Raw genomic sequence first — 19,520 nt, 5'->3', positions numbered from 1 at the left:
AGCTTTCGGCCCAGTTTGAGAGCTATTGCGCGAATATCTCTACTTACGAACACATGAAACCGGGATTTGACATTGATCTCAAACATCACTCGGAATACCTTCACAAGTTTTGGCGCGACAGACTATCTACTGTTCCTGAGTTGTCTCAGTTTGCGCTTGCGAACCTGTGCTTCAGCGGCGCTGGAGTCGGAGTTGAAAGACTTTTTTCGGGAGCAGCCATCCAGGCGGAAGGAAGACTTAGAGTGCTGTCGAACACTGGGCTCCGTGAAAGAACAATGATTGCGAGTAACCGTGACTTGATTGAATGACTTGACTTTTGATTGAACTCGTTAAGTTTTTGTTTCTTTGTAAGTTTTGTTTTCAAATTCAACATGTTGTTTGATTCAATTTTTCCAACTGAAAGCTTCAACTGAAACTGTAACTGAAACTGAAAGAAAAAAACTGTAAAAACTGTAACTGTAACTGAAATGGAAAGACCCGGAAAATCAGAACTGTAACTTTAACTGAAACTGAAAAACAGACGAAAAGAATTCAGTTGGACACACTAAATGTAACAACAGTGGATCAAAACTATTGAATCATTACTCATCCCTTGCTCAACAAATACCTTAGAACACCCTAATGACACTAGCACGGCTTCCGTCTACTGCAATGTAACAACAGTGGATCAAAACTATTGAATCATTACTCATCCCTTGCTCAACAAATACCTTAGAACACCCTAATCACACTAGCACGGCTTCCGTCTACTGCAATGTAACAACAGTGGATCAAAACTATTGAATCATTACTCATCCCTTGCTCAACAAATACCTTAGAACACCCTAATCACACTAGCACGGCTTCCGTCTACTGCAATGTAACAACAGTGGATCAAAACTATTGAATCATTACTCATCCCTTGCTCAACAAATACCTTAGAACACCCTAATCACACTAGCACGGCTTCCGTCTACTGCAATGTAACAACAGTGGATCAAAACTATTGAATCATTACTCATCCCTTGCTCAACAAATACCTTAGAACACCCTAATGACACTAGCACGGCTTCCGTCTACTGCAATGTAACAACAGTGGATCAAAACTATTGAATCATTACTCATCCCCTGCTCAACAAATACCTTAGAACACCCTAATGACACTAGCACGGCTTCCGTCTACTGCAATGTAACAACAGTGGATCAAAACTATTGAATCATTACTCATCCCTTGCTCAACAAATACCTTAGAACACCCTAATCACACTAGCACGGCTTCCGTCTACTGCAATGTAACAACAGTGGATCAAAACTATTGAATCATTACTCATCCCTTGCTCAACAAATACCTTAGAACACCCTAATCACACTAGCACGGCTTCCGTCTACTGCAATGTAACAACAGTGGATCAAAACTATTGAATCATTACTCATCCCTTGCTCAACAAATACCTTAGAACACCCTAATCACACTAGCACGGCTTCCGTCTACTGCAATGTAACAACAGTGGATCAAAACTATTGAATCATTACTCATCCCTTGCTCAACAAATACCTTAGAACACCCTAATCACACTAGCACGGCTTCCGTCTACTGCAATGTAACAACAGTGGATCAAAACTATTGAATCATTACTCATCCCTTGCTCAACAAATACCTTAGAACACCCTAATCACACCAGCACGGCTTCCGTCTACTGCAATGTAACAACAGTGGATCAAAACTATTGAATCATTACTCATCCCTTGCTCAACAAATACCTTAGAACACCCTAATCACACTAGCACGGCTTCCGTCTACTGCAATGTAACAACAGTGGATCAAAACTATTGAATCATTACTCATCCCTTGCTCAACAAATACCTTAGAACACCCTAATCACACTAGCACGGCTTCCGTCTACTGCAATGTAACAACAGTGGATCAAAACTATTGAATCATTACTCATCCCTTGCTCAACAAATACCTTAGAACACCCTAATCACACCAGCACGGCTTCCGTCTACTGCAATGTAACAACAGTGGATCAAAACTATTGAATCATTACTCATCCCTTGCTCAACAAATACCTTAGAACACCCTAATCACACTAGCACGGCTTCCGTCTACTGCAATGTAACAACAGTGGATCAAAACTATTGAATCATTACTCATCCCTTGCTCAACAAATACCTTAGAACACCCTAATCACACCAGCACGGCTTCCGTCTACTGCAATGTAACAACAGTGGATCAAAACTATTGAATCATTACTCATCCCTTGCTCAACAAATACCTTAGAACACCCTAATCACACTAGCACGGCTTCCGTCTACTGCAATGTAACAACAGTGGATCAAAACTATTGAATCATTACTCATCCCTTGCTCAACAAATACCTTAGAACACCCTAATCACACTAGCACGGCTTCCGTCTACTGCAATGTAACAACAGTGGATCAAAACTATTGAATCATTACTCATCCCTTGCTCAACAAATACCTTAGAACACCCTAATCACACCAGCACGGCTTCCGTCTACTGCAATGTAACAACAGTGGATCAAAACTATTGAATCATTACTCATCCCTTGCTCAACAAATACCTTAGAACACCCTAATCACACTAGCACGGCTTCCGTCTACTGCAATGTAACAACAGTGGATCAAAACTATTGAATCATTACTCATCCCTTGCTCAACAAATACCTTAGAACACCCTAATCACACTAGCACGGCTTCCGTCTACTGCAATGTAACAACAGTGGATCAAAACTATTGAATCATTACTCATCCCTTGCTCAACAAATACCTTAGAACACCCTAATCACACTAGCACGGCTTCCGTCTACTGCAATGTAACAACAGTGGATCAAAACTATTGAATCATTACTCATCCCTTGCTCAACAAATACCTTAGAACACCCTAATCACACCAGCACGGCTTCCGTCTACTGCAATGTAACAACAGTGGATCAAAACTATTGAATCATTACTCATCCCTTGCTCAACAAATACCTTAGAACACCCTAATCACACTAGCACGGCTTCCGTCTACTGCAATGTAACAACAGTGGATCAAAACTATTGAATCATTACTCATCCCTTGCTCAACAAATACCTTAGAACACCCTAATCACACTAGCACGGCTTCCGTCTACTGCAATGTAACAACAGTGGATCAAAACTATTGAATCATTACTCATCCCTTGCTCAACAAATACCTTAGAACACCCTAATCACACCAGCACGGCTTCCGTCTACTGCAATGTAACAACAGTGGATCAAAACTATTGAATCATTACTCATCCCTTGCTCAACAAATACCTTAGAACACCCTAATCACACTAGCACGGCTTCCGTCTACTGCAATGTAACAACAGTGGATCAAAACTATTGAATCATTACTCATCCCTTGCTCAACAAATACCTTAGAACACCCTAATCACACCAGCACGGCTTCCGTCTACTGCAATGTAACAACAGTGGATCAAAACTATTGAATCATTACTCATCCCTTGCTCAACAAATACCTTAGAACACCCTAATCACACTAGCACGGCTTCCGTCTACTGCAATGTAACAACAGTGGATCAAAACTATTGAATCATTACTCATCCCTTGCTCAACAAATACCTTAGAACACCCTAATCACACTAGCACGGCTTCCGTCTACTGCAATGTAACAACAGTGGATCAAAACTATTGAATCATTACTCATCCCTTGCTCAACAAATACCTTAGAACACCCTAATCACACTAGCACGGCTTCCGTCTACTGCAATGTAACAACAGTGGATCAAAACTATTGAATCATTACTCATCCCTTGCTCAACAAATACCTTAGAACACCCTAATCACACCAGCACGGCTTCCGTCTACTGCAATGTAACAACAGTGGATCAAAACTATTGAATCATTACTCATCCCTTGCTCAACAAATACCTTAGAACACCCTAATCACACTAGCACGGCTTCCGTCTACTGCAATGTAACAACAGTGGATCAAAACTATTGAATCATTACTCATCCCTTGCTCAACAAATACCTTAGAACACCCTAATCACACTAGCACGGCTTCCGTCTACTGCAATGTAACAACAGTGGATCAAAACTATTGAATCATTACTCATCCCTTGCTCAACAAATACCTTAGAACACCCTAATCACACTAGCACGGCTTCCGTCTACTGCAATGTAACAACAGTGGATCAAAACTATTGAATCATTACTCATCCCTTGCTCAACAAATACCTTAGAACACCCTAATCACACCAGCACGGCTTCCGTCTACTGCAATGTAACAACAGTGGATCAAAACTATTGAATCATTACTCATCCCTTGCTCAACAAATACCTTAGAACACCCTAATCACACTAGCACGGCTTCCGTCTACTGCAATGTAACAACAGTGGATCAAAACTATTGAATCATTACTCATCCCTTGCTCAACAAATACCTTAGAACACCCTAATCACACTAGCACGGCTTCCGTCTACTGCAATGTAACAACAGTGGATCAAAACTATTGAATCATTACTCATCCCTTGCTCAACAAATACCTTAGAACACCCTAATCACACCAGCACGGCTTCCGTCTACTGCAATGTAACAACAGTGGATCAAAACTATTGAATCATTACTCATCCCTTGCTCAACAAATACCTTAGAACACCCTAATCACACTAGCACGGCTTCCGTCTACTGCAATGTAACAACAGTGGATCAAAACTATTGAATCATTACTCATCCCTTGCTCAACAAATACCTTAGAACACCCTAATCACACCAGCACGGCTTCCGTCTACTGCAATGTAACAACAGTGGATCAAAACTATTGAATCATTACTCATCCCTTGCTCAACAAATACCTTAGAACACCCTAATCACACTAGCACGGCTTCCGTCTACTGCAATGTAACAACAGTGGATCAAAACTATTGAATCATTACTCATCCCTTGCTCAACAAATACCTTAGAACACCCTAATCACACTAGCACGGCTTCCGTCTACTGCAATGTAACAACAGTGGATCAAAACTATTGAATCATTACTCATCCCTTGCTCAACAAATACCTTAGAACACCCTAATCACACCAGCACGGCTTCCGTCTACTGCAATGTAACAACAGTGGATCAAAACTATTGAATCATTACTCATCCCTTGCTCAACAAATACCTTAGAACACCCTAATCACACTAGCACGGCTTCCGTCTACTGCAATGTAACAACAGTGGATCAAAACTATTGAATCATTACTCATCCCTTGCTCAACAAATACCTTAGAACACCCTAATCACACTAGCACGGCTTCCGTCTACTGCAATGTAACAACAGTGGATCAAAACTATTGAATCATTACTCATCCCTTGCTCAACAAATACCTTAGAACACCCTAATCACACCAGCACGGCTTCCGTCTACTGCAATGTAACAACAGTGGATCAAAACTATTGAATCATTACTCATCCCTTGCTCAACAAATACCTTAGAACACCCTAATCACACTAGCACGGCTTCCGTCTACTGCAATGTAACAACAGTGGATCAAAACTATTGAATCATTACTCATCCCTTGCTCAACAAATACCTTAGAACACCCTAATCACACTAGCACGGCTTCCGTCTACTGCAATGTAACAACAGTGGATCAAAACTATTGAATCATTACTCATCCCTTGCTCAACAAATACCTTAGAACACCCTAATCACACCAGCACGGCATCCGTCTACTGCAATGTAACAACAGTGGATCAAAACTATTGAATCATTACTCATCCCTTGCTCAACAAATACCTTAGAACACCCTAATCACACTAGCACGGCTTCCGTCTACTGCAATGTAACAACAGTGGATCAAAACTATTGAATCATTACTCATCCCTTGCTCAACAAATACCTTAGAACACCCTAATCACACTAGCACGGCTTCCGTCTACTGCAATGTAACAACAGTGGATCAAAACTATTGAATCATTACTCATCCCTTGCTCAACAAATACCTTAGAACACCCTAATCACACCAGCACGGCTTCCGTCTACTGCAATGTAACAACAGTGGATCAAAACTATTGAATCATTACTCATCCCTTGCTCAACAAATACCTTAGAACACCCTAATCACACTAGCACGGCTTCCGTCTACTGCAATGTAACAACAGTGGATCAAAACTATTGAATCATTACTCATCCCTTGCTCAACAAATACCTTAGAACACCCTAATCACACTAGCACGGCTTCCGTCTACTGCAATGTAACAACAGTGGATCAAAACTATTGAATCATTACTCATCCCTTGCTCAACAAATACCTTAGAACACCCTAATCACACTAGCACGGCTTCCGTCTACTGCAATGTAACAACAGTGGATCAAAACTATTGAATCATTACTCATCCCTTGCTCAACAAATACCTTAGAACACCCTAATCACACTAGCACGGCTTCCGTCTACTGCAATGTAACAACAGTGGATCAAAACTATTGAATCATTACTCATCCCTTGCTCAACAAATACCTTAGAACACCCTAATCACACTAGCACGGCTTCCGTCTACTGCAATGTAACAACAGTGGATCAAAACTATTGAATCATTACTCATCCCTTGCTCAACAAATACCTTAGAACACCCTAATCACACTAGCACGGCTTCCGTCTACTGCAATGTAACAACAGTGGATCAAAACTATTGAATCATTACTCATCCCTTGCTCAACAAATACCTTAGAACACCCTAATCACACTAGCACGGCTTCCGTCTACTGCAATGTAACAACAGTGTCGACTTCCTTGGACAAATTGAATTTCCATAGTTTGAGTCAACAACGACTCGTTCACCTACTTTTTATACACTTCCTTCAAACACAATGTTTGAATTCCCTCTAAATTCTTAATAACCTCTTTTTCGACCGACCAAAACTCACCGCAATGTTTTATCTCTGAAAATTTTTCTACGCCTTTGACACAACCCCGAAATAGAGGACTCAAGCAAAACTCATTCTCAAAGCACTCTTCTCAGCGCAAAATCCAGACAACAAACGGAAAGGAGCATAACCCTGTATTGAAATGTTTTGTTAAAGTTTATCACGAAAGTTTATCCATTATGATTCCGATGTCTAAGTCCGATGCAGTAGTATCAAAAACTATTCTTCACTTTCAAGTACTTTTTATACTCTTCCATCAAACACAATATTAGATTTACCTCCAATTTCTCAGTAGTTTCTTTTTTGACCAACCAAAACTCACCGCACTGTTTTATCTCTTGAAACTTTTCTACCCCTGGGACACAACCCCGAAATCAAGAACCCAACGAAAACTCATTCTTGAAGCACTCCTCAGTGCAAATTCCAGACAACAAATGGAAAGGAGCATAACCCTGAAATAAAATATTTTGTTAAAGTTTATCACGAGAGTTTATCCATGATGAGTCTGATTTCTAATTCCAAAGCTGGAGTATCAAAACTTCATATTCTCAACTTTCACCTACTTTTTTACGTTTCCTTCAAACTTAATGTTTGAATTGCCTCCAAATCTTTATTAACATTTTTTTTGACCGACCAAAACTCACCTCAATGTTTTATCTCTGAAAAGTTTTCTACGCCTTTGACACAACCCCGAAATCGAGGACTCGAGCAAAACTCATTCTCAAAGCACTCTTCTCAGCGCAAAATCCAGACAACAAACGGAAAGGAGCATAACCCTGTAATAAACTTTTCTTAGAACCTACTGAAACGCATGAATGAACCTGTCTCAAACAACGAACTCGAGTCGTAGATAAAATCAACAATTTAGTTTTTAAAGCTTGCTGATCAGAATTTGAAACCATTTTGAGAAAGCTATTTGATATTTTGTTTGAAACGGGACCTTTTTCACTTTTGAACACAAGCTGTTGTCTACCCTTTTCTAAAGAATGATCGAAGCTTGTTGCTAATAATTACAGCCCATATCTGTTTTTACCAGCTGTATCGAGTTTTTTGAAAGAGCGATCTACAACAGAGTATATGAGTTTCCCGAAAATAGCCGTTTTATTCACGTGAAGCAGTTCGGCTTCGTATAAAACAGCACTATTGATGCGATTGCAGAAATGACTGAAAAAATTTGTCTAGATAAAAGCCAAGTAATTTAAACATCTGTTTTTCGTGACCTGAAAGAAGCGTTCGATACCCTCGACGATTTTATATTATCTGAAAAATTAGAAATGTATGGTGTTGGTGGTAGAGATTTACTCTGGTCTAAACGTTACCGAAAGCAACGAATGCAAATTGTTAAAATCAAAATTTTTCACTCCTTCTGGTTCAGCCTAAAATTAAGTGTACCTCAAGGCTCAATTTTGGGCCTCTCTTTATCTCATTTTACATCAATGACCTTCCCATAGTTTGTGATGTCATCTTTTCAGGATGATACTAAAAAATAGAAATGGTTTATTATAAATGATTAACGCTCAAAATGGGTAAAACTGTTCAAATGAATTTATCAATTAGTGATAATTAGTGATTCTATTTCTGATCTTTCTATGAGCAATAAATGCTCCTTTCGCCTCTCTCATTGATTTGGTCCGAACGAAACTCAGAAAGCATTGTGGTATCATTTCTAAAATGTGTCTTCTTGTTCCTAAATAAATGATCTTTGAATACTACTGCTCGAAAACTTTTGAAAACACCAAATCTCAAATGCAAGATACGAAAAGCATCACTTACTTACAGTGGTTCTGAGCTATTCAATTTACTTCGACAAAACAACCTGGTACCTTCAAATTTTGATAATTTTTCTTTTTTTTCCGGATGTTCAAAACCTTGTAAATTTTTCTTTTTCGGATGTCTTGCTCACGAAAAACGCGACTGATTTATCTTAGAAAATGAAGATTCAATTGAATTTATTTTTGCGATTTAGTTGGCCGCAACTGATAAATTGTATACAATGATAATATGCACATCTTATGCATATTATTTTATTACTATAACGTGTGGTTTTCTAGCCGCTTCATGCGGCTAGAAAACGTACTTGGACTTGTTCTTTGGCTACTGCCTCAATAGCCCATTTAGGTTTTCACTGACCATATAGCCCCCAATCATTTCTTTTGGTGTTATGAGGGTTCTAGGGGATGGGGCACAGCTAGTATAAGCAGTAACTGCTTAGTAAACAAGTTAAATTTTCGTAATTGAAGCGGCTAATAAAAGCTATGACTAGCCAGTTTTCAGAATTTCAACTGACAAAACCGTTTTTTATAGCAATAAAATTATCTTTGCTCAAATTAGTCTATACTGTTTGGCAAAGAAATAACTCCTCATAGTTAATAGACTGTGTAAGGCTCTCGCTGCGATGTCTCTATGAATAATTTTACTCTAACATGAAATGATGTTTAGTTTTTTCCTTTTTCTCGTACTGGTTTCATGCGCCTATCATAATAGCGCAGCACCCAGTAACCCCAATGGGTTCGTCAATTGCCCACTCTGAGTTTCAATTTACAGTAAACATGTTGCTTGTAACTTTTTGTGAAGTATTTATTGTAATTTGTTATGATGAGAAATAATTTCTTCTTTTAGCTTACAGCTAACACCTTTTTAATTGAAAGGCTACAAACTGTACAATTACCACCCTCGGCGCTATAACTGGTTGCACTAAAATGACCTAAATAGAAGAATAACGCACTGAACGCCTTTTTCTTCCCATTACCTTCCATATGATGCAACTCTCATCCCAATAGTATACGAGCTTCACATAATATCATAAAGAAGATATTTACTTGGAACCACAAACTCTCTCAGGCACAGAAGCCTCTTTGAAAGTCACAATGCGGATCACGTGACCCACTTGTTCGACCTCAACGAGTATACCGATAAAGAAACCATACCAACAAAATACATTGTACTCCAGTAAGTGATCCCAGCACGAGCAGTCTCCAAATACATTGAATTTTGTCCCCATGCTGAAATTGTTCACTGAACAACTCACAAGTTGCCACAACTGAATTCTCACTCGGACGAACGTCCGGATCCAGTCTCTCCAATGACGCTTTCGCTACTACTCTTTAATCTGTCCCTGTCGTAACAGATTTGACCCAAGTATCCGCAATGGATGTCCCAAGTGCTTCAACGCCCACGTTAACAATCACCGCTTTGAGTTACATTCACACTCACTATTCACCACGTTTACAATCACCGCTCACACTCACTATTCTCTCAATCCAGTCGAGGCTTCAACAACGTCAGCTGAGCTGGCTCCTGTACTACACTAACACGTCAACCTTTTGCACAAATTCTTTACAGTTTTGCACAAATTCTTTAGGATTCACCTTGAATGAAATTAATAAAATGACTAAGAATGGCAGTTTGTATATAAACTGTTGACACTTTTTGCCCAGTTCGAGTCTTCCGCAAAGTTTTCTTCAGTGTCGTGGAATATTGCAGTATTAAGTGTAAAAATGTGTTGCAACTGTGTTTGTAAATATTTCTTAGAAGCTCCTTATTCTCAGAGTTGTGCTTTTACAGAAGTGAGGCATACACTTTGCTGGGTGAAAGAGAAGAAGAAAGAAGAACACAATTATTGTTTTAGTCGTTAGAAGTTTCATCAGAATTAGGTTGGATTGTGTTTGTGTGTTTGTTTGTTTAGACTGTTCAACTACATCCAGCCGGCGAATCAGCTGACGAAGGGATCAGACTACTCGCTGTTCAAGGAGAACATAGAGCCCTCGTGGGAGGATGCGGCCAACAAGAATGGGGGCAGATGGATAGTCACAATCAACAAGGCCAAAGTGGATGAGAAAACCAACATCGACAAGTACTGGCTCGAAACGGTAACCCATTTCTCTCTCTCTCTCTCTCTCCTCTCTCTCTTTTTTTTTCTCTTTTCACATTTCACATTCCCAACTCTCCATTCTATCTCACATGCACATCAATTGTGAGTTGGAACAACGAATGCTTTAAGAGGCTTGGAATATGTTTGCAATAGCCTAATTAGTCAGCATGCTACGTTTTATTACTACTAGAATTTGTGATTTAAAGTTTTAAAAGTAAATTATTAGGGGCGGACGGGTGCTTAGGAGCACTTCTTGCATAGTCTAGTTAGGCTGTGTAATTTGATCTGTTTTTTTTTCTGACTCTGTTTTTTCATTAATATCATCAAAACAATATACTGACCAAAGCTAAACCGATTCGCTTTTTGATAGAAATTTAAATGAGTTTTCAGAGCCTTCATTTCTTCGTCTTCGAATCTCTCCCAGTGTTAAAAGAAGTTTTTTTTTCCAAAAAAATTGAATGCAAATTTTTAATAAAGAGCAGATAAAGCGTGTCAACCTCTATTACGGTGTAGGTGCTCATAGTCACAGAGACAACATGTTCCTTTTTTCCTGCCAAAGTCGGACCTTTTTGTGTTCAGTTGTTGAGTTAATTATACATTTCAGAGCAAAGTGACTGAACAAGTATTATGCTGTGTGTTGTGTGATTTGAACTGCAGGTGCTGCTGTTGATTGGGGAGGGCTTCGAGGACTGTCTGGGGGATCTGGTGGTGGGGGCAGTGGTGAGCATAAGGGGCAAGTACAACAGAGTGGCCGTGTGGATCACCACCACAGACAAGGACGCCACAAACTCCATCGGGCAAGTCACCACACAACACACACACACAGCAACACACTACATCTGTTAAAACAATATATACGACAAACTGATACGAATCAACAGTTAAGTCCAGTACAGGTCCAAATTGAAACATTTACAATGAACCCAGTGTTGAAGGTCGCCATTAGACTTTGATGCCCTTTGTAATGCAGGCTACTGCACCCGGGCACTAGACTTTCTCTCGGAAACAACTTAGTTAACAGGATGAGGAAAACTTGTGTCATTTTCATTTTTAAAAGTCATACTATTCTTGTACTTTCTCTCAGGGGCGGATCTAGGATTTTCTCGAGGGGGGGGGGGGGGCGGATTATTCAAAAAAGGTCGTCAAAAAAAATTTTGACGACCTTTTTTTTTAGGTCGACCAAATTGATTTTTGAGCTCTCCCAAAGCACTGTTTTGCCCCTGTTTCGGCTAAACTTTATGCGCCGCAGGCAAATTTTTGAAGAAACAGTCAAAAAAGCCGTTTTTGGGCACTTTTTCGCGTTTTTTTTTTGGCGCGCGCTCCCCCTCAAAGTTAGTATTTATTGGCGCCAAAGGCGCCTTTAGAAAAATTTTAGTGTCGGTCGGTCAAAAAAGGATTTGTGGAAAGTATCAAAGGGGGGACCCTTTGGGTCGGCAGGGGATCGAATCCCTGAGAGGGGGGGAGGCGTCCACCGCCCCCCCCCCCCTAAATCCGCCCCTGCTTTCTCTAAACCTGAATTCGCTTTAAACAAATTGTGATGTGAATCGACTTTTTTATCAGGCGTTTGGATTCCATTCCAGTTTTTATTTATTTCTCGTCCTGTTTTTTTTCAATGAGCTTTTCAATCGTTGTAATAAAAGTATGAATATACCACTGGTAACTATTCTAACTAAACTAAGTTAAAAAGGAATAAAATAACATCCTTGAGATTTTTGTCCTTATTTGTCATAAGTGTAATTAATTTGTTTGAGCAATGTTCGGTGAAGGATAATGGAGTGTCTGGTAACTTCAGATCTCCCTTGTATTTAGCGAGTAATTTTTGATGAATATCTGTCGAAGTTTAAAGTGATTCCTTTATTTTCCGCCCTAAGGGAATTTTTTAACGAATTCACAGACGTGAGAAATTCTACAGATAGCTTTTTGCTTTCGGAATTTACGGACTGGTTAACTGATAAAAGTGACTGTGAAAAAAATAGGTAAGTTTTGTCTGAAATATGGAAGTAAATAAAATTGAATTTTGAAAGGTTTAATGGGATGCAACCGCTTGTACAGGACTCTGAACGCGAGTGATTAGAATTACAAATTCTAATTGTGTCGTTGACGTAGTTAAGAATATTCGAGAAGAACGACCGTTGGATGTTTAGCGTTAATTCTTTCTTTCCGCCCATTGGGTTATTGTAATCCAAGTTACTAATATTATTTACATCCACTAGATTGTACAATTCGTTCTTTGTACAATTATTCTTTTTACAATCAATATTTATAGAGAGGATATCTACAATCCTTTTAACTGTTGTCACTACAAATTCGTTATCGTAGTGTGAGGTTGGTAGGGCTTTTCCTGAAGGTAATCTTGACAAGAAAAATCTGTAAAACCCGTGTCTTTTCCTGGTATGTGTTTGATCTTGAAATTAAATGGTAAAAGTCGATTTACACAACGGGTCAGTCTGCTGTGCATAGTTTTGTTACTTTGATTGGCATTTAAGGCTGATAACAATGCCTTATGGTCCGTTACAATCTCGAACTCGGCGCCATACAAGTAATTTTTAAAATGCTCTGTAGCCCAAACTACTCGCAACAATTCTAATTCGTTTTTAGAATATTTCATTTCATGACTATTTAAAAATCGAGAAGCGAATGCTTTTGTTAACCAATTTTCCCTGTCCCATTGTTCTAATGTGGCTCCCAGACCGCTGTGTGAAGCGTCTGTTTTTAATCTTGACATCCTTTGTATATCGAAATGATTGTTCTCTGTAATGTTAACGATCTGTTTCTTTAGTTCTTCGAAAGCCTTCGTCGTTCCATTGGTAGACTGATTTTTTAGTAAAAGTGGTCGTAGTGGAGAACTTAGGGTTGACAGGTTCAGGACGAACTTCATATATTGGTTGATCGAGCCGAAGAATGACCTTAATTCAGATATTTTTTGGGGTTTGGGAGGCTTTTTATAGAATCTGACTTTACCAGCAATGGTTTCACCCCCGAGTTTGATATCTAGAATCCCAGCCACTCTATTTCTTTTTGGAAAAATGCACATTTCTCCCATTTTACTGCCATGTTCTTGTTGTTCAAGATGTTTAAAATTTTTGCTAGTATCGCTTTGTGTTCGTTTAAAGATCCTTTTGAGGCTATTAAAATATTGTCGATATAACAATTGGTAAAACGAATATCTTTCAGTAATAAATCCATCGCCCTGTGGAACTCGTTTGGCATATCGCCTAGTCCGTAAAACCGTTAAAAATCTATAAGTCCCGGTGGGTTCACCACCTACGATACTAAAATTACATTGTTTGCTAGTGTCTGTGCATAATTGTAATTGACTGTACGCATTTTGTTTCGGTCTAAATTGCTAAACCAGACCTCCCCTGAATGTTTGTTAGAAAGTTGGAGAGCTATGTTGTCGATGAGCTCGTGTATGTTTGGCATTTGATATTTGTTCTTGAATATCTGACCGTTTAAGAGTTTCGAATCTAAAGCCAACTTGATACTACCGTCTTCTTTTCTTGTTATCACTGTTGGACTAATAAAACAGTCTTCGTCACATTTGCTCAGTTTCACAATATGCCCCTCTTTTTTCATTCTATTTAATTCCACCTTTACACTATCTCGTAAATGCAGAGGAACTCTTCTGCCTTTGGTTAGGATAAGTTTGAACGCGGAATGGAAATGAGTGATTTTTCTGTCCACTGGTGTTTTCCCTACTCTGTTAAAAAATCCTTTGTCTTTGTGGTACAAATTAAGGATTGTCTGAATGATTGTTTGACTTAGACGAATCTGGAAGGGTTACGTTGTTGACGGGTAGTAGTGGTTGTTAGTGGCCTATTTCGTGGTAAGTTATCGTTTCCCAAAATGTTCCTCTCGTGTCCAGTGGTGGTAAAAAATGGAGTTTCTTCCGCGATCCATCCATTGGATTGTATTCTAACTACAATTTTCCCGATGATGTTGATTGTATCGTTGGTAAACCCGCAGTTTAATTCACGAGTCTTCTTGTCTACTGGGTGGATTTTCAAATGGGGCTTTCTCAACTTCAGTTTATGCAGGATTGTGCTTCAGGAAGCTTGCTGGACTCGCCGAATCTACTGGAATGTTCAGGTTTACTATCGTGTCGTCTCCCAGTCCAATATTAACCAATTTCTTTGTTTCCATACCATTGGTGTCATAGATGGTTCTGGTGTTAAGAACGGAATAGTCGTCGGTGTCACTGATCCCCTCTTCTGTCCAAGCATTAATCACGCCACAAAAGTTTTCTTCAATTCTTGCTTGTGGATCTTCTGGGGAGTATGAACAATTCTGACTATTTACAATTTCTTCTACAGTATTTACAGCGGGTTTTCTTCCTTTCGATTTACACAGTTTTCCGAAATGTCCTTTATTTACAAATGTTACAGATTATTTCCTTCGCCGGACACGCATTCGGGTGACCCTTGGTAAACGCATTCCCACATTTCATACAAGTATTATATCTTTCTATGTTCAAACTTGGTTCCTTTTTTACATTATTAAAATTTTTGTACACTCTGCCGCTATTTTTTGTCGTGTTGAATGATCTAGTCATGTTTGTTAGTTTCAGATGGTTTTAGTAGCCTTTTTTGTCGATGATAGCTTGGTTGAGTGCATCCACTGGATTAAGAGTTTCCGCGAGTAATCTTCGTTGTAAATCACAGTTTTTCATGTTAAAAATAAATACAACTATCATCCACTCCTGTTCAGCGTTGATTCCAATTTTGCATGGTCTTGCTAAGTCTGATAGTGCGCCTCAAAATTGTTCATAGGATTCCATGTCCTTTTGTTTTCTGCTTAGCAATTTGTATCGTTCAAACGTAATGTTTGTCGGTTTGATAAAAGCAGATTCCAGTAGATCGAAAAATTCTTTGAAAGAGATTCCTAGGACTTTAATCCTTGGGTGTTTTTGAGCAAAAACTCTCTTTCCTTCCGCTCCTATGGCCAAATATAAGATTGATCTTACTTTTTTGTCGGCTTTTTAACTCATGCCTCCGAATTTTTGTTTCTCTTCGGCTATTCATTTATCCTCCGCGTGTTCGTAGACTCGCATGGTCTCTTTATTTCTGGCCTCACTGGCTTTCTTCTGTGTTTCATTTTCTGACTCCTGGGCGCCTTCTAGGATAGGGATTGTAGTCTCCAGTTCCAATGGTTCCTATAGATTATCTATATCTAATTTCTCTTTAGCAATGAGAGCCAGATGAAATTGGTCTACTCAGTTGTTCCATTGGGTGGGTGGTTCTATCGTGTGATTTGGCCAAAAGGTGGGAATTCCCTTCAGATTCGAATCAGTTGATGACTGCGCCATAATAAAAGTATGAAAATATCACTGGTAACTATTCTAACTAAACTAAGTTAAAAAAGAATAAAATAAGGTATTAAATTAAAACTGACCGATGTCTTAAAAGAGCAACTAGTGACGCGAAGTCCACTGGACTTCGTAGAGTAAACGTTAACTGGTACTTGATTAACACATAGAGGTCAAGGTTAAAACATACTAAAATACTAAATCACAACACGTTGTTTGAAACTTTTCATGTCAATCGCTCAAATATCTAACGAGTATTGTATGTTGACTGTTTTGTTTAGAGAGACATTCAAGAACAGACTGAAGATCCCCACCGGCACCAGCATACACTTCCAGGTAATAATTGATAACACCCTAATTAACACTCAACAATGTTTAGTAGAAGTTCAGGAGGTAATTACACTTTTCAACAGTATTAAAGTGAGAAAAGACTGAATTCCAATGAAGGAAGTTCATGAAATTCTACATGGATTACTTAAAATTAATAAGGATTCAACTATTTACTAAACTATCAATTTACGACGTACTATTTTTGCAATGGGACTTAAAAAAAGAACATGAATTATTTATATTAAATTATTGCAATGAAGTTTGAAATCATAGCAAAATTTTTTTTGTCATAGAAAGCATCTCGTTTGCGGCTCTGCGTGCGCGTACGAAGAAATTTATGTCAATGTGATTTTTTAAAAGCCTAAACTCAACTCCTCCATTTCTGACTGATCTGAGCTCAATTTCACTTTGTTTGCTCCGATTTTATGGGATATTTCAACAGAAGGAGTAAACATAACAATAGTCTTTACTCTCACTTCATTTTGTAACTCTTCGCTGAAAACTCTAATTTTTGCAAACAGGATATTTGTGGACACCAAGCCGCAGAGCAGCATAATAATTGATAAAATTAACGATTGATGCAAAAACTTTTTCGTGGACTGCGTGACGCCTTCGGGAGGTTCCTTTTTTATTAAATTGAATCCTCTGAGCGATTTTGATCATTCTGTTTTAATGTGTCGCATCCAATTTAAATTCTTTGCAATAATAACATCTACATCTTTTATAAACTCAACTGTACGTTTTAATGACCCGATCGATCCAGAAAAGGAGTATTTTTTTACTATTTGAGAACGACGTATTAAGTTATCAGTTTTGGGAAGATATTAAACTGAGATGTCGGAAAGAAATAAACGAAATTGCTCTGCGTTCAATAAAATTACCCACAGTATAGGTCGGAGTAAAACTTTTCCTACAGTGCAATGATTGGAAGCAATCTAGTTGAAACTGTTGAGCCCGATGTCTGGGTGAGGTTCGTGCTGCATCCAAGGCTAACGGTCGAAAAGTGTCCGATTTCTTCGCCTTGCTACTGTTCGAAATTATTAACTCCGATTAGCTTACAGACCTTCTAGACATGAGGAAGGATTGTATGATTAATACTGTTTATTTGTTTAGACGCACAAAGATGCGCAGCACCAGACGAGTAGTGCAATGAGGCACATGTACGTCTTATGACGTCACACCACCACACACTCACACTTGAACCAACCCAACCCCCCCCCTCCATCTACAACCCCACAATGACCCACTTCTGTTTGAGACAACGGACAACATGCTGCGAGAAAAGAGAGAGAAGAGAGAGATGTGTGAAGATCTACAGATGAAGAAGATCAGTTATTATTTTGTGGGCTGTTCAATTGAGAGGGAGTTGGTTTAAACTATTTGCCATCGTTTCTGTTTCTTACTCGCATCCATCGTGTGTTGCCCAGACACTTGAAACGAAAAGACAAGAAAAGAAAGGAAGAGACGACGGAAAAAGCAGCAGCAGACTCGATTCTCCACTAAAACTACAAAAACTAATTTGATGATGATGGTGGTTTGCTATATAATGATATATAATGCAGTCAGTACTGTACAAAGGCAGTGTGGCACAGTTTATGTGCAGCACAACCAATTGTATAGCACTATATTTTGTACATTGCAACATAGTGTGCTTAATTTGATTTGATTGAAGCGAAATCGGTTTAAAAAATAGAAGCAAGATGTGAAGTATTTTGGGCTCAGTTAAGTCAACTACACATCCACTCAACAATACTTTACGACTATTATGGATGGAAGTCAATGAACTTTCTTAAAAAATGCTATCAAAAGATAGAAAAGGGTTTATTTCTTCTGCTATGCTTCCCAAATGAATACTTCAGTTAACTTGGCCAAAACGCTTGAATCTGATGGTTGAAATTAATTACTACGAAATGTAATTTAAACAAACTATTGCAAGATTGGGGCGTATTTCAGATCAGCGCATCAAATACCTGACGATCAAATCAGATACGTCCAAATATAAATGAAATAGTCGAGTAGACAATGAATACTTGATGCTAAATGCCCACTTGCAATGAACATGTTGATTACACACTAGAGTGGCGAGTGATCTATGATTGTGAATTATTCTAACATGAGCTGGCATCATTTGGAAGAACAAAGAAACTCCCAACAAAAGTTATAGTGTTTTATTTTTATTTTGTTGTTTACATTAAATTATTGTTTGTTGTTCTCAAAGAATTAAGAAGCAATTCTACTCCTTGTGCTATTTGTACAGACCTTGTTTCCACCACCCCCCCCCTCTCTCTCTCTCTCTCTCTCTCCCTCAAATGAAATCCCCCTCAATAGCGGCCCTGTCATAGCTGAAGAGGGAGAATATCTAAGCTGGTAACTGTACTGAAATAAAAACCTGAAAATTGATTTGGAAAACTTTTGTTATCTGCAAAATAACCGGATTGGATTTTTTGTTTATTGACTGATGAAGATAATTCGAACGTTTAGGAAGGTTTTCAAGTAATATGACAGATTTCGGGATACTTTTGGTAAAACTCTCCTCAATGGCAAGTTCCAAAAGCGAGTAGAAATAGTGGATTGGCCGAAACTTAACTTCTGGCGAATCTAACGGAAGAATCCACTTCAAATTTAGGATAGATTCAATGCAAAAGACTCAATGCTTGTTTAGTTTCTCTGCTGAATTTGATGGGTGGTGGAAATGTGTGGGTTTGTGAAATGTGTCCTTGATGGACCAAACTATTTGTTCCCGTGCACTATATCACGCTAAAGTCTCAAACAGTCAATTTTTGTTCAATTTAATTTCTCTCCTCTTTTTTTTACTACTAGCAGCACAACTAGAGTCTAGTTAAGCATGAGAATGCCACTTGAATCATACTTTTTAAAAAAATTGAAAAGCGTTTATCTACGTAATTAAATGTCAATCAGAGTCAGCGACTTTTTGCTGTAATTTATCAGTGAAAAGGAAATTGAAATGTGCAATGTTTTAATATAATGACTGCCGTTTGCTCACAAGATAAATAGAGGTACACAAATTTCTCAAATAAAACACTCTGGTCATTATTGTTTTGATTTTTTAATCAAAAAGTTAAGTTTTTCATAAATATTCAGTGGACGCTTTTAATTGCTGCACTCTAG

General features: G+C 38.6%; 1 protein-coding gene across 1 annotated transcript; it reads left to right on the top strand.

Annotated features, from left to right (window-relative positions):
• The first annotated feature begins 467 nt into the window (after positions 1–467).
• Positions 468–18,753, top strand: LOC134855522 (eukaryotic translation initiation factor 4E-like). Its single transcript, XM_063872063.1, has 5 exons — positions 468–493; positions 10,571–10,754; positions 11,414–11,553; positions 16,343–16,397; positions 17,505–18,753. The coding sequence occupies exons 1-5, from the start codon at positions 468–470 to the stop codon at positions 17,562–17,564; spliced, it is 465 nt and encodes a 154-aa protein (XP_063728133.1). The 3' UTR covers positions 17,565–18,753.
• The last annotated feature ends 767 nt before the right edge of the window (positions 18,754–19,520 follow it).

Source organism: Symsagittifera roscoffensis, chromosome 10, assembly GCF_963678635.1.
Source record: "Symsagittifera roscoffensis chromosome 10, txSymRosc1.1, whole genome shotgun sequence".
In the NCBI taxonomy this organism is placed as follows: Eukaryota; Metazoa; Xenacoelomorpha; order Acoela; family Convolutidae; genus Symsagittifera; species Symsagittifera roscoffensis.
The sequence above is the reverse complement of the archived record's forward strand: the minus strand, read 5'-3'. Positions and strand labels throughout refer to the sequence as shown.

Coding starts and splice junctions, on each gene's coding strand:
- LOC134855522 (XM_063872063.1), top strand. CDS start 468: ATGGAAAGACCCGGAAAATCAGAACT. Junction 10,755..11,413: donor ACAAGTACTGGCTCGAAACG/GTAACCCATTTC, acceptor TTTGAACTGCAG/GTGCTGCTGTTGATTGGGGA. Junction 11,554..16,342: donor GACGCCACAAACTCCATCGG/GCAAGTCACCAC, acceptor TGTTTTGTTTAG/AGAGACATTCAAGAACAGAC.